We start from the raw sequence: 12,813 nt of genomic DNA, 5'->3' as shown, positions 1-12,813 counted from the left end.
GGCAGCGAGCACGGCCGGGCCGGTGCGGCGCCCGACGCGCGCGGCTCATGATGATGTAGCTGTTAATACGAATAACAGAAAGTCTGTATGGCTTCACCGTCGTCGCCCCGCGCGCGCGGCCGCGGCCGCTTGCCCGCGCATTGACCCGCCGCTCCCAGGTCCCGACGCCGTGCGGTGGCCGGTGGTCCCACACCCGGGGAGGCCGGGACGACGACGACGCAGCGGCAGCCGGCAGCGCAGGCTCTCGCCATGCCTTTTTGGCGGCCATCCGCGCCTGATCCGCGCCAGACCGCTGCGACGGTGCATGGACGACGTGTATGCCCGGTGCCCGCTAGACTGCTTGGTGTTTGGTTTCACGGGGCTAAACTTTAGCCCGTCACATCGGATATTTAGATACTAATTAAAAGTATTAAATATAGTTTAATTATAAAACTAATTACATAGATGAAGACTAATTCGTGAGACGAATCTATAAAGACTAATTAATCTATGATTTGACAATGTGGTGCTACAGTAACCATTTACTAATAATGGATTAATTAGGCTCAATAGATTTGACTCGTGAATTAGCTTGAAGATTCTATAATTAATTTTATAATTAATTTTTATTTAATTCTTCTTATTAGCATTCGAATTTCAGGTGGCTGGGAGGAAGTAATGGCGTGGCGTGGCAGGTACGTGCGTGTGTACAGGCCATGCACGATTGGCTGGTGGCCCGTGTGGCAGTGTGGGGGATGGATGCAGAAGAGACATGGCGCTTTGGAAGATGGCAGAGGGAGAGGAAGGACCGAAATGGGCTGAACAGGCGGTGGTCCGTGGGCTACAAAGCCTATCGCACCACCTCCACTCTCGTTTGTCCCAAGTTGGCCCATCCACCGTAGTAGCGCTTCGCAAAAGATTAGCGGGTTGCTCCTAGTATGGTCAGTCACGGAGGAAGCTTCCTGCTCTCAGGTGATCGATCCATCATGAGTTCATGACAGAGCGCATGAGCCGAAATGAGGGGACTGGAGCCGAAATGAGGCTACAAGGTCGCATTCACATTCACCTAAAGTCTCTCTTAGCACTAGCAGTAGTATTGATGTCATGATGTGTCCAGCTCGCCTCTCTTCTGCCGGTGCCGGTGGTAGACCGTGGCACAGCGCTCCCTTCCTCAGCTCGCCACAGGTGAGGTGGTCCTGGAGCTTGTTGCCCTATTCATCCACTGCCATCGTCGGCTAGTGGTCTGGAACATATTCCCGATGCGCGCCGAGCCGCGGGCCGCGTCGGTGGCTGTTGGGCTGGTGGCAGAGTCGCGGCCCGCGCTCCATCCAGGCGCCGCGCCGCGCGCGCTGCCGGCCGGTAGTAGGTTGCGGCATGGGCTGAACCCCTCCGCGGGCCGGGCCTCTGGGTAGTTTAGATATAACTAACCCCCTCAAAAAAAAAGATATAACTAACCCTTTCCCTTTTTCTTTGGCTTCCAAAATATATCTATCAAAGTAGGTAGCGCACACCACACTAGTCGCGGCGGGTGGGTTAGCACGTAACCTGATGGAGGACGCACGCCGGCGCCGGCGCCAGCACCTCCAGGGCTCCATCGGCATACGGCATTTACATGGGGAGGTGGCCAACCGAATACTCCACTCCTGCTAGAACTGGAACCCTGGAACAGGTCATATGGGCCTGTGTGCGACCCTGCTGCCCATGCAACAACCGCTATTCATGAGCACTAATTCGTTTTCTCCAGGCACTATACGGCATTCAAGCCTCCCTTTAATCACCAAGGCCTCAGCAGCTGAAAATTTTAGGAAGGCGGATTTAAAGGACGAGTGGTTGGCGCCTCGTCACTGCACTTTACTCACTGCACAAAGGCCTGCATACTCTGCATATATACATATATACATACAGGTACAGTATACACCAGCCAGGCAAAGCTGCGCTGCGCTCGCGTCTCGCGACTCGACACCACCCAGCCCCCAGATGCTGCCGTGCAGCCATGGACGATGCACTCCTTCGGCGAGTCATTTTCTGAATGGGTGGGGACTGGGGAGTGAACGGCAACCGATACCACTGAACGAACCGCTCTCTCCGAAACGAAGCACCACGAATCAATCAATGCGACAATGCGCTCCCATGTCTGTCCGATCCAGCTGTGCTGTGTCTTTGGACGCAAGTGATTCCGATGGATCCGGGCCATTGCATGGATGGGCGGCAGGGCAGTGCCGGTAAGTACAGCGAGTACTACGACGGTTACCCGATCCCAGCAGCCAGATTGTTTGGGGCTTTGGCGAAGGACGGGACCTTAATTCCGAGGTGTGGTGCAGGCGCGGGAACATGGCCATTAGAGGAGCCAGCAGGAGGCCATTGCTTGCTCATCTGCCGAGCAGAGCGCCGAGCTCGCGACTGCAATTGCAACGGCAGGGTGGGAGCATTGAAGCGAAGGGTTTAATCGCCCGGCTGACACCGCCCCCCCTCCGCCCTTGTAGCAGCACAACTGTCTCCAATTACTCGGGCATTTATACGGATTAAAAGCGAGTTAATCGGCAATAGCTCTCCCTTTCAATGACCCTAACCACCCAGCATCCCCCTTCTCGGCACTTGTGATTGGAGGGTTTCGTTCTCGCTGTCGCTGCCCTGGCCTTAGCTCAACTGACGGGGGGCAACTTCATCTTCATGGAGGCCTATGCGACTCAACTGAATACCACTATTCGTCCTGTACACGTTTAGCTGTATTTTGAAAACGTCAAAGTTACAAAGAAGTTGTAAAACTAAACGTATTTTGAAGATAGTAGAATATGTTAAAAACATTTATAAGCTAGTTTCGGAGGACTTAATGTACCGCAGAGTCACATCATCCATCAAACAACAACTGTACACTTGTGGAACTTTGTCATGACTGCATTTTATTCGGCAGAAGCATGGCCTTTGTAAAGCAAGTTTATAAGTTGATTTGTTAGAATCCGGTACTTTAGTTCGTTTATGAGGCTGATTCCATGGAATTCAGCTTAAGACCTTCCACACAAGACCGGTGAACCGTACAAGATAAATCTCTCCCATTTACACCAAGTTGCCCATTCCTCTGAGAGCCACATGCTGCAATGTAGATTCAGCTCTATCATGGATTCATGGTAACACATGCACTAACATTACTTCGCCATTTTGTATTTGAATCTGTCTCCTCGTCAACTGATTGATATTAACATTACTGCGCCACAATGCACATGCATTCCATCATCGCATTGCATGTCATTGCCACACATTTATGTACCATTCAGTACTCTGAAATCTGATGTCTGAAGAAAGGTCGATGTGATAGGACAAGAGTGTAACTCCAATTAAAATCGAACAATGCTCATCGCAGAACAGACTTGATGCACTTGATTCTCAACAGCACAGCACATACTAAGAACACGAAATTATTACCTAAGAAAACACGAAATTATTACCTAGACCGATCCCTTTGAGGCTTTGACAGCGCGGTAGAAACAGGTCTATGCAATAATTCCTTGGTGATCGAAACAAGCTCGACGGGGAATAGGAAACTATAAGCTACGACTATGATGACGAAGACGATGACGTGAAGGCAAGAACTCAGCTCAGCAGCTGCCTATCCGATCGTTCAGCTCGGTCACTTGTGCACGGTTTCACCGGCGCTGCCGCGGATGGCGCTGTTCGCCGTCGTTGAAGTCGAGCAGCACGGCGTTGTGGCACCGGGGGCACCTGGGGTCCTCCCGGGACAGCATCACGTACATCATGCACCGCGGGCACCCGGCAAGGACCATGGGCGCCGCGCCGCCGCCGGGCGGCGCCGCGGCCGCTTGCGGGCTGCCCTCGGACGACACGCACGAGCTCGGCGGCGACGCCGTGGACGACGACGACGACGACACCCGGTGCGGCGACGTCGTGCTGCCGTTGCCGTTGCCGCTGTCCCCGCCCGGGCGCGCCGTCGTCGTGGTCGTCGTTGAAGGCCCGCCTCTCGCCCTCGACAGGCCCAGCCTCAGGAACTCCAGCTTCGACGCCTTGCCGTTGTTCCTGCTCATCGTCACCGCCGCCGCCGCTCTGGTTCCGATCACTAGGACAAACAGTCTACACGATTTTAGCGTCACAACTCACAAGTTTGATGATGCTACATTTGCAACGAACAGCATGCATTACCTTGGACGATGTCTGAATGATATGAGGAGAGAGCGATCAGTACGGTATGCTGGTGGATTGGAGATCCCCACCTGGTTGTATATAGCTGTTTGCTAGGTGTGAGTGTTTGTCAAGCAGCTCTGATCTTTCTCTTATATAATGGAGGGGTTGGGGAAGAGGAGCTGATTTCCTTTAATACAAGGAAACCACATTTAAACTCCGCTCGTTCCCTCCAAGTCTAGCCCTGTGTTGGTCTTCTGGATGTTGCTCTGTCATGTTTATGTACTTAATCTTACTGTTGCTAATTGGAGTCTACATTTAAACCCTACAAGTTAATCATCGGATAAGACTATTAAAGAAAGAGACAAATTCTAGATTTTTTTTAAAAATATATCTGCTATCAATCTGATGGACTAGTGCAATCATCGTTGATAACAATAGACCTGGATCTAATTAGTAGTAGTTTTTTTTTCCTAGAATGCAGACGTTGTTAATTGAACTTAAACAATAGAGTCTGCTTGAACAGTTAATATTACTGCGCTTAAACATGAGTTCAGGCCTTCTCTTTTTCAGCAATGTGTTTTTTCCAGAAACCAAGCTGAAAAAAAGGAAATAAAAATACTATTCTATTGATAGCCACGAAAAATCATATAAACGAAATACCCACAAATATACAGTGAATAACGTGAACGTGAGGAATGAAACATGAAAATAACTTTATACAGGACTTCAAATCATAGCAGAATGTACTAGGAAAGCACGATGCTCTAAATCCTGCTAAACCATAAGCATTTCATGAAGTTCTGTTATCCAGGTATTGTTTTTTTTTAAAAAAAAAAGAAAAACCACCTCTTTGTGTGGAGGGAAGCAGATATACGCTGGGTGCCTGTGTCCCCGGTGCAGATACAGGGCACGCACACTCTGCTTCTGAATCAGCACACAAGTCCGCTAGCAGCCAAGGCAACCAAGACTGTTTTTTTTAAAAAGAAAGAAACTAGCACCAAACGATCTTAATGAACAAAAAAAATGCACGCCAACAAGATTTGCAGCTCATCTATATCCTGGGATCGTAGAATCTCACATCACACTCGCAGCTACTGTTTGCACAGTACTCCTAGTTCCCTATCCTACGTACGGAAGAACTACGCAAACTGTGACACCCGTTCCCTCCGCGGCTCCGCTTACGGCGACCTGAACGGAGCTCACAACACATCCGTGACAGCGGATGGCGCAGGCGCCATATTCAGGGCACATAAATGGTACTGGCTCGCTTGCCACGGCAGTGGCACGAGCAGTAATCAGGCGACAAAAAGACGTAATCGCGGCATGTGCTGGCATTTACGCATCGCCAGAGCCTTTTCAATTCGGAAGGAGAAATTTGGATGTTTGGATGCAGGGGAGAAATCTGAACGGCGACGTAGTCAGTGAGCGAGGCTACGGCGATGTGCGGGTCCAAGAGTAAGTGCGCGCGGCCTTGTTCCTTCTCTTTAAAGCTGGCGCGGTCGGTGCGTTGTTAGGCTACCCACGTCGGTAAAAAAAAATTTCACCGTCCGTTTTGAGATTTACGGCGTCAGTTTCTCTCGCAGGAGGCCACCCAACAGTCCAGCCCACGCGTCCAAAGATAATTGCTAGAGTAAAAAAAATCTCCCTCTCCAACCTGCGCGAACCATCCAGTTCTGCCGTACTGCCGATAAAAAAAAAACGCCTCCTCGTCCGCTCGGCCGTCACCAAGCACCGCTTTCGTCTCCTGGGCATCGCCGCCGCTCTCCCACCGCCGGCAGCACCCATCCGCGCAAGGCGCAGGGCAGGGCACTGCCAGCACCTAGCGGCGCGTCCGCGGCAGGCGGCTGGCGGCGCCATCGGCGCGGCGCGAGGGGAAGACCAGCCGCGGGCGCCGTCGTCGGCGCGCGGGCGCCCCGATCGGCGTGCAGGCCCATCTGCGCGGCGCAGCCCCCCTGGCTGGCAGTGGAGAGTTTGTGAGAGAGAAGACAGTGCAGAGGTAGGAGAGTATGCATATTTTTTTAGATAATGAGAAGATAATGGATATGTAGATAGAGAAGAGAGTATTACTCGATTAGTTTTTTTTGAACACCATATGAAATGAAAAAAATTTCAACTACAACAATTTTCATATAACGTTTATCTCCATCCGAATTGATATGAATTAATTATGATTTTAATTAGTTATGATTTTTTAAAAGTGCAGTGTCGAGTGGTGGGAGATTCCACCGGTTGAAACGGTGGTAAGGATGCTACATCTGGCTATAGCCGTTTCAAATGGCGGTACAGGTCTAGATTTGCAATTTTTTTTAACTATATATGTTTTTGCAAAATGCTAAAATAAAAAAATAAAAAAAAAATTCGGAAGGAGCTAGGGATCGTGATCCGTCCGGCCCGTATGAAATCGGACCGCGACCGCATCCCATCCGGCCCATATGGATCCCGTCGGCATCTGGGCGCAACATATTAATGGGCTTCACGAACCTGTCTGGCCCATTAGTAATTGGGCCAACTTTTTCACCAGGCGTTGGATGGAGAACGCAAGAAGAATCCAGCACCAGTAGAGGAGTCTCTTTCTCACTTTTTTTTCTCTCACTTGAACAAGAAGAAAACAATCCTCTCCAGAAAATAATAAAAAAGAAAAAGATAGACAAAGAGGAAAAGAAGGAGAGGTGCCCAGGTGGTGGGGGCGGCGTCGAGAGAGAGGAGGTAGTGGCCTGGGCGTGCCGGCGCGGAGGAGGTGGGGTGGTGGCGATGGAGAAGGGCGCGGGCACGCGGCGGCGGCGGCTGGTGGAGAGGGGATCGGATCGCCTCGCCTTCATCACCGGCCAGACGCGCAGCCTATCCTGCGACCCGATTCCAGGTAACCCCAGGGAAAGCATCCGCCAATCCCCCAAAATCGCCTTCGCACGCTGCTCTTGCGAACCTCACTCGCGTTTGAATCCAGATTTAATTAGACGCTGGTAGTTTAGGGTATCTGAATTTGTTTGTATGAACTTGCGCCTATGCGGATTGCAAGCGCGTGCGGACTGGGTTGCAGTACGTGCCTGCCCTGTAGAGATCTCGGATTCGTCTTTTGAATTCTCGGATGAGACATGGCATCAGCCTTAGTTATGATATTTGGAACCAGTATCAGCCGTAATTATACTGTGCGTTTCCTGGGGTTACTGGATGGGTCGTGGTGAAGAAGGTGAGAAGGTAAATTGTGGCCTAGAAGGTCGACGGCAGGATTTCATAGAATTTCCAAAACCCCATTAAATATCAGGCATTGCCACTCAACCCCCTGGAATCGATATGGTTACATCCTGATGCGCTATGCTCGTTATGTTGACATCTTCCTTGTACTCAGTTGTCGGTGAGCTTATTTGCTGTTTGACACATCCGTAACTAAATTTATTTGCACTTTGTAGCTGGTTTTCCTGTGTCTTCTTGTTTGATGCCATGTTTATTAACATCTTGTGCCACCTATTTTCTGAAGCAATGTCATTTGTCAATGCGCTGCTATTTGCCGTTTGGCATGCTGTTAGGATGGTTATTACATGGCAGGAAGCTAGTTCATCATACCAGGAAGAAAACAAACAGAGCACCACCTCGGACTTGGAACATTTGTTCCTAGGCTGATAGCAGTACAGGAGCAGTATTATACTTTGGCATAGAACAGAAATATGTATTTATATGGCAAAACACCTTTGTGAGAAAATTATAGAGTGTGCAAATGTGTATTTTGTTTAATAGAGTGCTGAAAATTCATATCTACTTGTGTCAGCTCATAGTCGAATTGGGGTGCCTATTCGTTCATGTTTACAAAACGTTCACCCTGGGTTGGTCGAAGTTGTGTCATCTCATGAAGTGAAATCTATATTTCTTAAGCTATGTGTAACCTGTGTTGACACAGAACCATACATATGATTTATCGGCTATATCAATGCAGTTCTTTCGTGAGTGTTGACACTTGATAGTTGTCAGTTTATTGAGCGCCTTTCTGGATTTTATCAGTCACATATTGATTCCAAACATGGAGTCATCCTTTACCCATTAAAGTCATTACCATTTTACGATTTCCTTCCTTGTTACATCTCTATCGGAGTACAATTTATCACCTATATTTATATTTATCCTAATTCAGTTGCTCTAAACTTTCGTTGTGTATCATTTTCTTAAGTGATGAGATTTAATCATATTAATTAAGTGATGTTCTCCTGGACCAGCTATGTAACCATGAACGTTTGATCATAATTAGTTGCTTTCCTGCAGGTTCACCAAGTTCATATGATTCTGCTTCACCCCTTCAGTCTGAACAGCAGCAGAATGAAGGTGCCTTTGGTGGTGAAAAGTTCAGCGATAGAACTCAGTTGCAAAAGTCAGTACCTAGAGCTAGTATTCACCAAGAACCCAGGGCTAGAACCTTAAGCTATGACGACCTGGTGCCTGAATTCAAAAGAGCTGATACTCCCCAAGAAATCAAGGCTAAACCCTTAAGTTATGAAGACGAACTGTTCCACAAATTCAAGACTGGCAGTGCAAGCGCAGTCCCTGAAATTCAGCCAGTAAATGAAACACCATCAGTTCGAGGAAAAAATGAAACACCATCTCATAGGCCTGATCAGGAAACCCTCAGTAAGAAGACGAGTCATGAAGAGGCACCAAGTGTCCAACCTATAAGAGAGGTGGAAATCAGACCCAGATCAGCACCTCCAAGTCAGCCAAACCAAGCACACGATGCGGGTTGGTCTGTGGAAACCCTGAAGGAACTCATGAATTTCACACCACAGGAGATTACCAAGGCCATATCAGCGACAGAGAGTAACCGTCTCTTAGCATCAATCGCCATCGCTTTTCTGGTGGTTCTGTCAAACTGGGGCCTAGACATTGGCGGCGCCATCACCAGAGTACTAGTTGGTACAAGACCACTTCTATTTCTCATCATAACAAACATTACCATCGTGTTGACACTGTTGATGGAGAACAAGGATCCCAATGCGAGGGGCAGACCTGTTGGCCCCAACCTGGGTTCTGCCGATAGCTTAGGGCAAATGCTGGAGATCGGGTTGCTGCTACAGAAAGCCCTGGGAGCTCTGCTGATTGACTGCAGTGTTTGCGCTGTTATCATGATCTGTTTTCTTGGATTCTGAGGGAGACTAGATAGAAGTTTCACAGAAACCCTTGTAAATTTTTTATTCCGAGTTGTGCACCGCACTGTTCTGTCTACTATTTGTCAAATTTGTAGCATCTCTTTTTGGCTGAGTTTTAATTCGTGTACTCCGGTTTTCTGAACATCTGTAGTTAATTAGAGGTTACTTGAACCAGGGATACAGAGTGAACATTTTGGCTGATTTTGTATGTTGATTATTACGACAAACAGTGACTACACAGCACTTTTACAGAGAAAGAAGAGAATATAAACTATGCGCCTAGTGCCTGTTCCTTGTGCTTCAAGCCCGACATTGAAACACGGCCTCTGCTGCTGCTCGTTTTTTTGCACGCCTTCCAATGTTCGAATGTCAATTAGAATGACTAAACATGAGCTAATTGTAGGATCAATAGGTTCTACTCATCAATTAGATGTGACTTGTGCAATTAGTTTCGCAATTAGCTCATATTTAATCCAAACATCGAGGACTCTGCGACAAAGAACCTTGTGATGTAGTTCACTGTACAGCGGTGGGTCCGGTCAAAACATTGTTGTCAAGCCTGACTATGGCCATGTTTAGTTACTTCCAACTCCCAACTTTGACACTATGCAAAAAGAAGATTCCCCATCACATCAAACTTGCGGTACATGCATGGAGTACTAAATGTAGATGAAATTAAAAACTAATTGCACAGTTTTGTTGTACTTTGCGAGACGAATCTTTTGAGCCTAATTAGTCAATATTTGGACAATAATTCACAAATACAAACGAAACGCTACAGTGTGCTACAGTGCTGTAACAGTAATTTGGCACCTCCCAAATTCCCCAACTAAACACGGCCTATGACAAAGAAGCTTGGGGGTTGGGGGGGGAAGTTTGTGTGGTGGTAGGGGAGACAAAATAGAAGCACGGAGGTTGGGCGCTGACAAGTGTCGCCGGATTGTTAACCACGTGCCGTTCGAGTCCTGCAGACCCGCCGCCCGTTTCGTCGCCGTCGACCGAGCTACGGAGAGCTCCAAGGCGCTAGCGACACACGTCGGCCAACCGCATATGCATGGCGTGTTTCCATTGCTATGAACGCGCCCCAGACAGCAACTGTACAAGTTATCCACTCCAACTTCGACACCATCATCATCATCATCTCATATATAAAAGCACCATTACTAGTCGATCCACCTAAACTAGGACGCGACGCCGCCACGTCAGACTTCATCAGATGTTTAACCCTAGTTCTACTAGGAGTAAGACTAAACCATGTGCTAATAACAGCCGGCTGGAACTCTCGTCCTGATGCATCCACAGCAATGCAGAGATCCATTGGCCGCCTTAGCCTAATTCTTGAAAGTACCTAAGCCTAATTTAAGATAACTAGCATTATGTTATTTACATGTCATGAACAAACTCCTACTTGCTTGCGTTTGTTGTCCTGCGGGAGAGAGCGCGTCGCCGTCGGCGGCGAGGTCTACGGGGTGGTGATGTCATGGATGCTCTTGCGCTTGGAGTCGCGGCTGGCGGGGTTGAGCCGCCGGTTGAAGTACTTCTGCGCGTGGCTGGCGACCTGCGCCGGCGTCCGCGTCCGCACCGAGAACCGCGAGATGTTGCGCCAGTCCCCGCGCCCGTACCTCTCCAGCCCTTGAAGAAACAGCCTGCACACGCAACGGAAGCAGCGAAAAGGACGTCGTGAGTTTACCAATGGATGGAAGGGGGAGCAAAAGGGCCGCGACGTGTGGCTGGCGAGCGGGTCCCACGCGCCAGCTGGGAGGAACTCCTTGGCTTCTCCGCTCGCCAAGCCAATGCGGGAAGGCGTCGTCGAGACTCCGACTCGATCGAGGGGCCTCTAGAGTAACCTAGATCAATTCGACGGAAACGCCGGCGGCGGCCGCGAGGACGGGGTGAGATGGGAAGTACCTGTGCTCCTCCTCGGTCCAGGCTATCCCCGTGCGCCGGGGCTCGCGGCGTGCCCGGTTCGCGCCGGGGCGGCGGGTGGGGCCGCCGGCGTCGTCGTCGTCGTCCCAGGAGGTGGGCACGTCGACCGCGCCGCGCTCGATGAGGTCGACGTCGGCGACGAGCGCCTCGTAGTGCTCCCAGGCCTCCCGCGGCGTGCGCCCGGGGAGCTGCGCGGCGACGAGCGCCCAGCGGTCGGGCGCGCCCTCGGGCCACATCACCAGCGCGCTCTCGAACACCTTGTCCTCCGCCTTGCTCCACGGCCGCACAGCTACCTCCGGCGGCCCCGCCGCGAGGACGCTGCGGTGGTGGTGGTGGTGCTGGTGCTGGAAATCCATGCCGGCTCGGCCAGACTCGAGTACCCGACTCGACGCGATCGCTCGCTGCGTTGCGTGCGGTGCGCTCGTGGCGGACGGGCGGATGAGGTGGGCGGCGCCGTGTGCCGTTGGTTTTTGTTGCGCGTGGGAACGGAATTTATAAAGATTCCGGGTGGGGTGAACCGTACACGGATGACGGACCTGGGGAATCAGATCAATCCCGCGGCCGCGGGGGAGGGGAGGTGAAGAGGATGGTGGGGTTGGGTTTGTTGGGGGCGGGCGCGCACACGTTTTGGGCGTGCGTGCGCGCGGGTGGGGGCCGGCGGCGGACGCGTGGGCGCTGGTGCCCGCCCGGCGCGGCCACGGCGGTGAACTGGTGGGAACAGGCGTCGGACGGGGTACAGCAAGGCGGTTCGCGCTTCGGCGCTTGGCCAGTCCTCGGTTTGTTTTCCCGTGGACCTCCCTGTCTTTTCCTTGGCGCTGTTTGTTTTGATTTTTTTTTATCCGCGGTTCTGATGCGAGGAAAGTTTGTTGGTGGTCTCGACCTGTTGCTTGTTCGTCCTGTGCACCGTAATTGCCCCACCTTGCTTGGCAAGTTGAACCTAAAAAAGCTGGCTGAAACTATGCAAGCATCACCGCATCGGAAATTGTATGAACATTTGCTCAGCCCATGGGCCGCCCTTACGGTGCTAATTCAAGACCAACGCTTTTGCACCAATCAACACAGTATTAAAAAAATCAAAAGAACCTGCAGAGACCTACGGACTACGCGATGGAACGACGAAAATGACGGGCTTATCTTGTTCCTTTCACCATAGCCCGTCAAACCCAGTATCGCCTCGGTGCCATCCAGAGAACTGGGCACGGTTAGTTGCGGCGCGCTATTTTGGCGGGCTCTGTTCTGTTGGCCGCTGCCGGCTGCTGTGCCGACTGCCGAGCCGCCGAATTCTGAGGGGCAGCAGCCAAATGCTCCGACCAAACTGGCAAAGCACGGAAGCGTACGTGCACATCACTTTTCTCCGGGCTCTTTCCACCCAACAACACACACAGCAACGAGACGCGATGGGTGTTTGGGAGGAGGGGGCTAAATTTTAGCTCCCGTGACATCGAATGTTTGGACACTAATTAGGAGTATTAAACCTAGACTAATTACAAAACTAATTACACGACCTCTAGGCTAAATCGCGAGACGAATCTATTAAGCCTAATTAGTCTATGATTTGACAATGTGGTGCTACACTAACCATCCACTAATGATGGATTCTTTCGGCATACCTAATCCGGGAGGCTATATAACCTAGAGGGTGTGC

The 12,813-nt window shown here is 50.6% G+C and overlaps 3 protein-coding genes across 4 annotated transcripts; 1 reads left to right on the top strand and 2 right to left on the bottom strand.

Annotated features, from left to right (window-relative positions):
- Positions 1 to 3,286: 3,286 nt before the first annotated feature.
- LOC101781375 lies at positions 3,287 to 4,298 on the bottom strand. Of its 2 annotated transcripts, none has more exons than XM_004970620.2 (2): positions 4,132 to 4,298; positions 3,287 to 4,048 (listed from the first exon to the last, which is right to left on the bottom strand). In XM_004970620.2, the coding sequence occupies exon 2, from the start codon at positions 4,014 to 4,016 to the stop codon at positions 3,621 to 3,623; it is 396 nt and encodes a 131-aa protein (XP_004970677.1). In that variant the 5' UTR covers positions 4,017 to 4,048; positions 4,132 to 4,298; the 3' UTR covers positions 3,287 to 3,620. The 2 variants fall into 2 exon arrangements, with proteins under 2 accessions (XP_004970677.1, XP_004970676.1); XM_004970619.2 differs by having other exon boundaries at positions 3,287 to 4,062; positions 4,132 to 4,291.
- Positions 4,299 to 6,739: 2,441 nt separating this feature from the next.
- Positions 6,740 to 9,502, top strand: LOC101780965. The gene is made up of 2 exons (XM_004970618.3): positions 6,740 to 6,973; positions 8,365 to 9,502. The coding sequence occupies exons 1-2, from the start codon at positions 6,865 to 6,867 to the stop codon at positions 9,240 to 9,242; spliced, it is 987 nt and encodes a 328-aa protein (XP_004970675.1). The 5' UTR covers positions 6,740 to 6,864; the 3' UTR covers positions 9,243 to 9,502.
- An 847-nt stretch (positions 9,503 to 10,349) lies between these two features.
- LOC101780558 (transcription factor DIVARICATA) lies at positions 10,350 to 11,703 on the bottom strand. The gene is made up of 2 exons (XM_004970617.2): positions 11,151 to 11,703; positions 10,350 to 10,888 (listed from the first exon to the last, which is right to left on the bottom strand). The coding sequence occupies exons 1-2, from the start codon at positions 11,522 to 11,524 to the stop codon at positions 10,705 to 10,707; spliced, it is 558 nt and encodes a 185-aa protein (XP_004970674.1). The 5' UTR covers positions 11,525 to 11,703; the 3' UTR covers positions 10,350 to 10,704.
- Positions 11,704 to 12,813: the final 1,110 nt, after the last annotated feature.

Source organism: Setaria italica, chromosome V (assembly GCF_000263155.2).
Source record: "Setaria italica strain Yugu1 chromosome V, Setaria_italica_v2.0, whole genome shotgun sequence".
NCBI classification, from domain to species: Eukaryota; Viridiplantae; Streptophyta; class Magnoliopsida; order Poales; family Poaceae; genus Setaria; species Setaria italica.
This window is presented reverse-complemented; position numbering and strand designations above follow the sequence as displayed.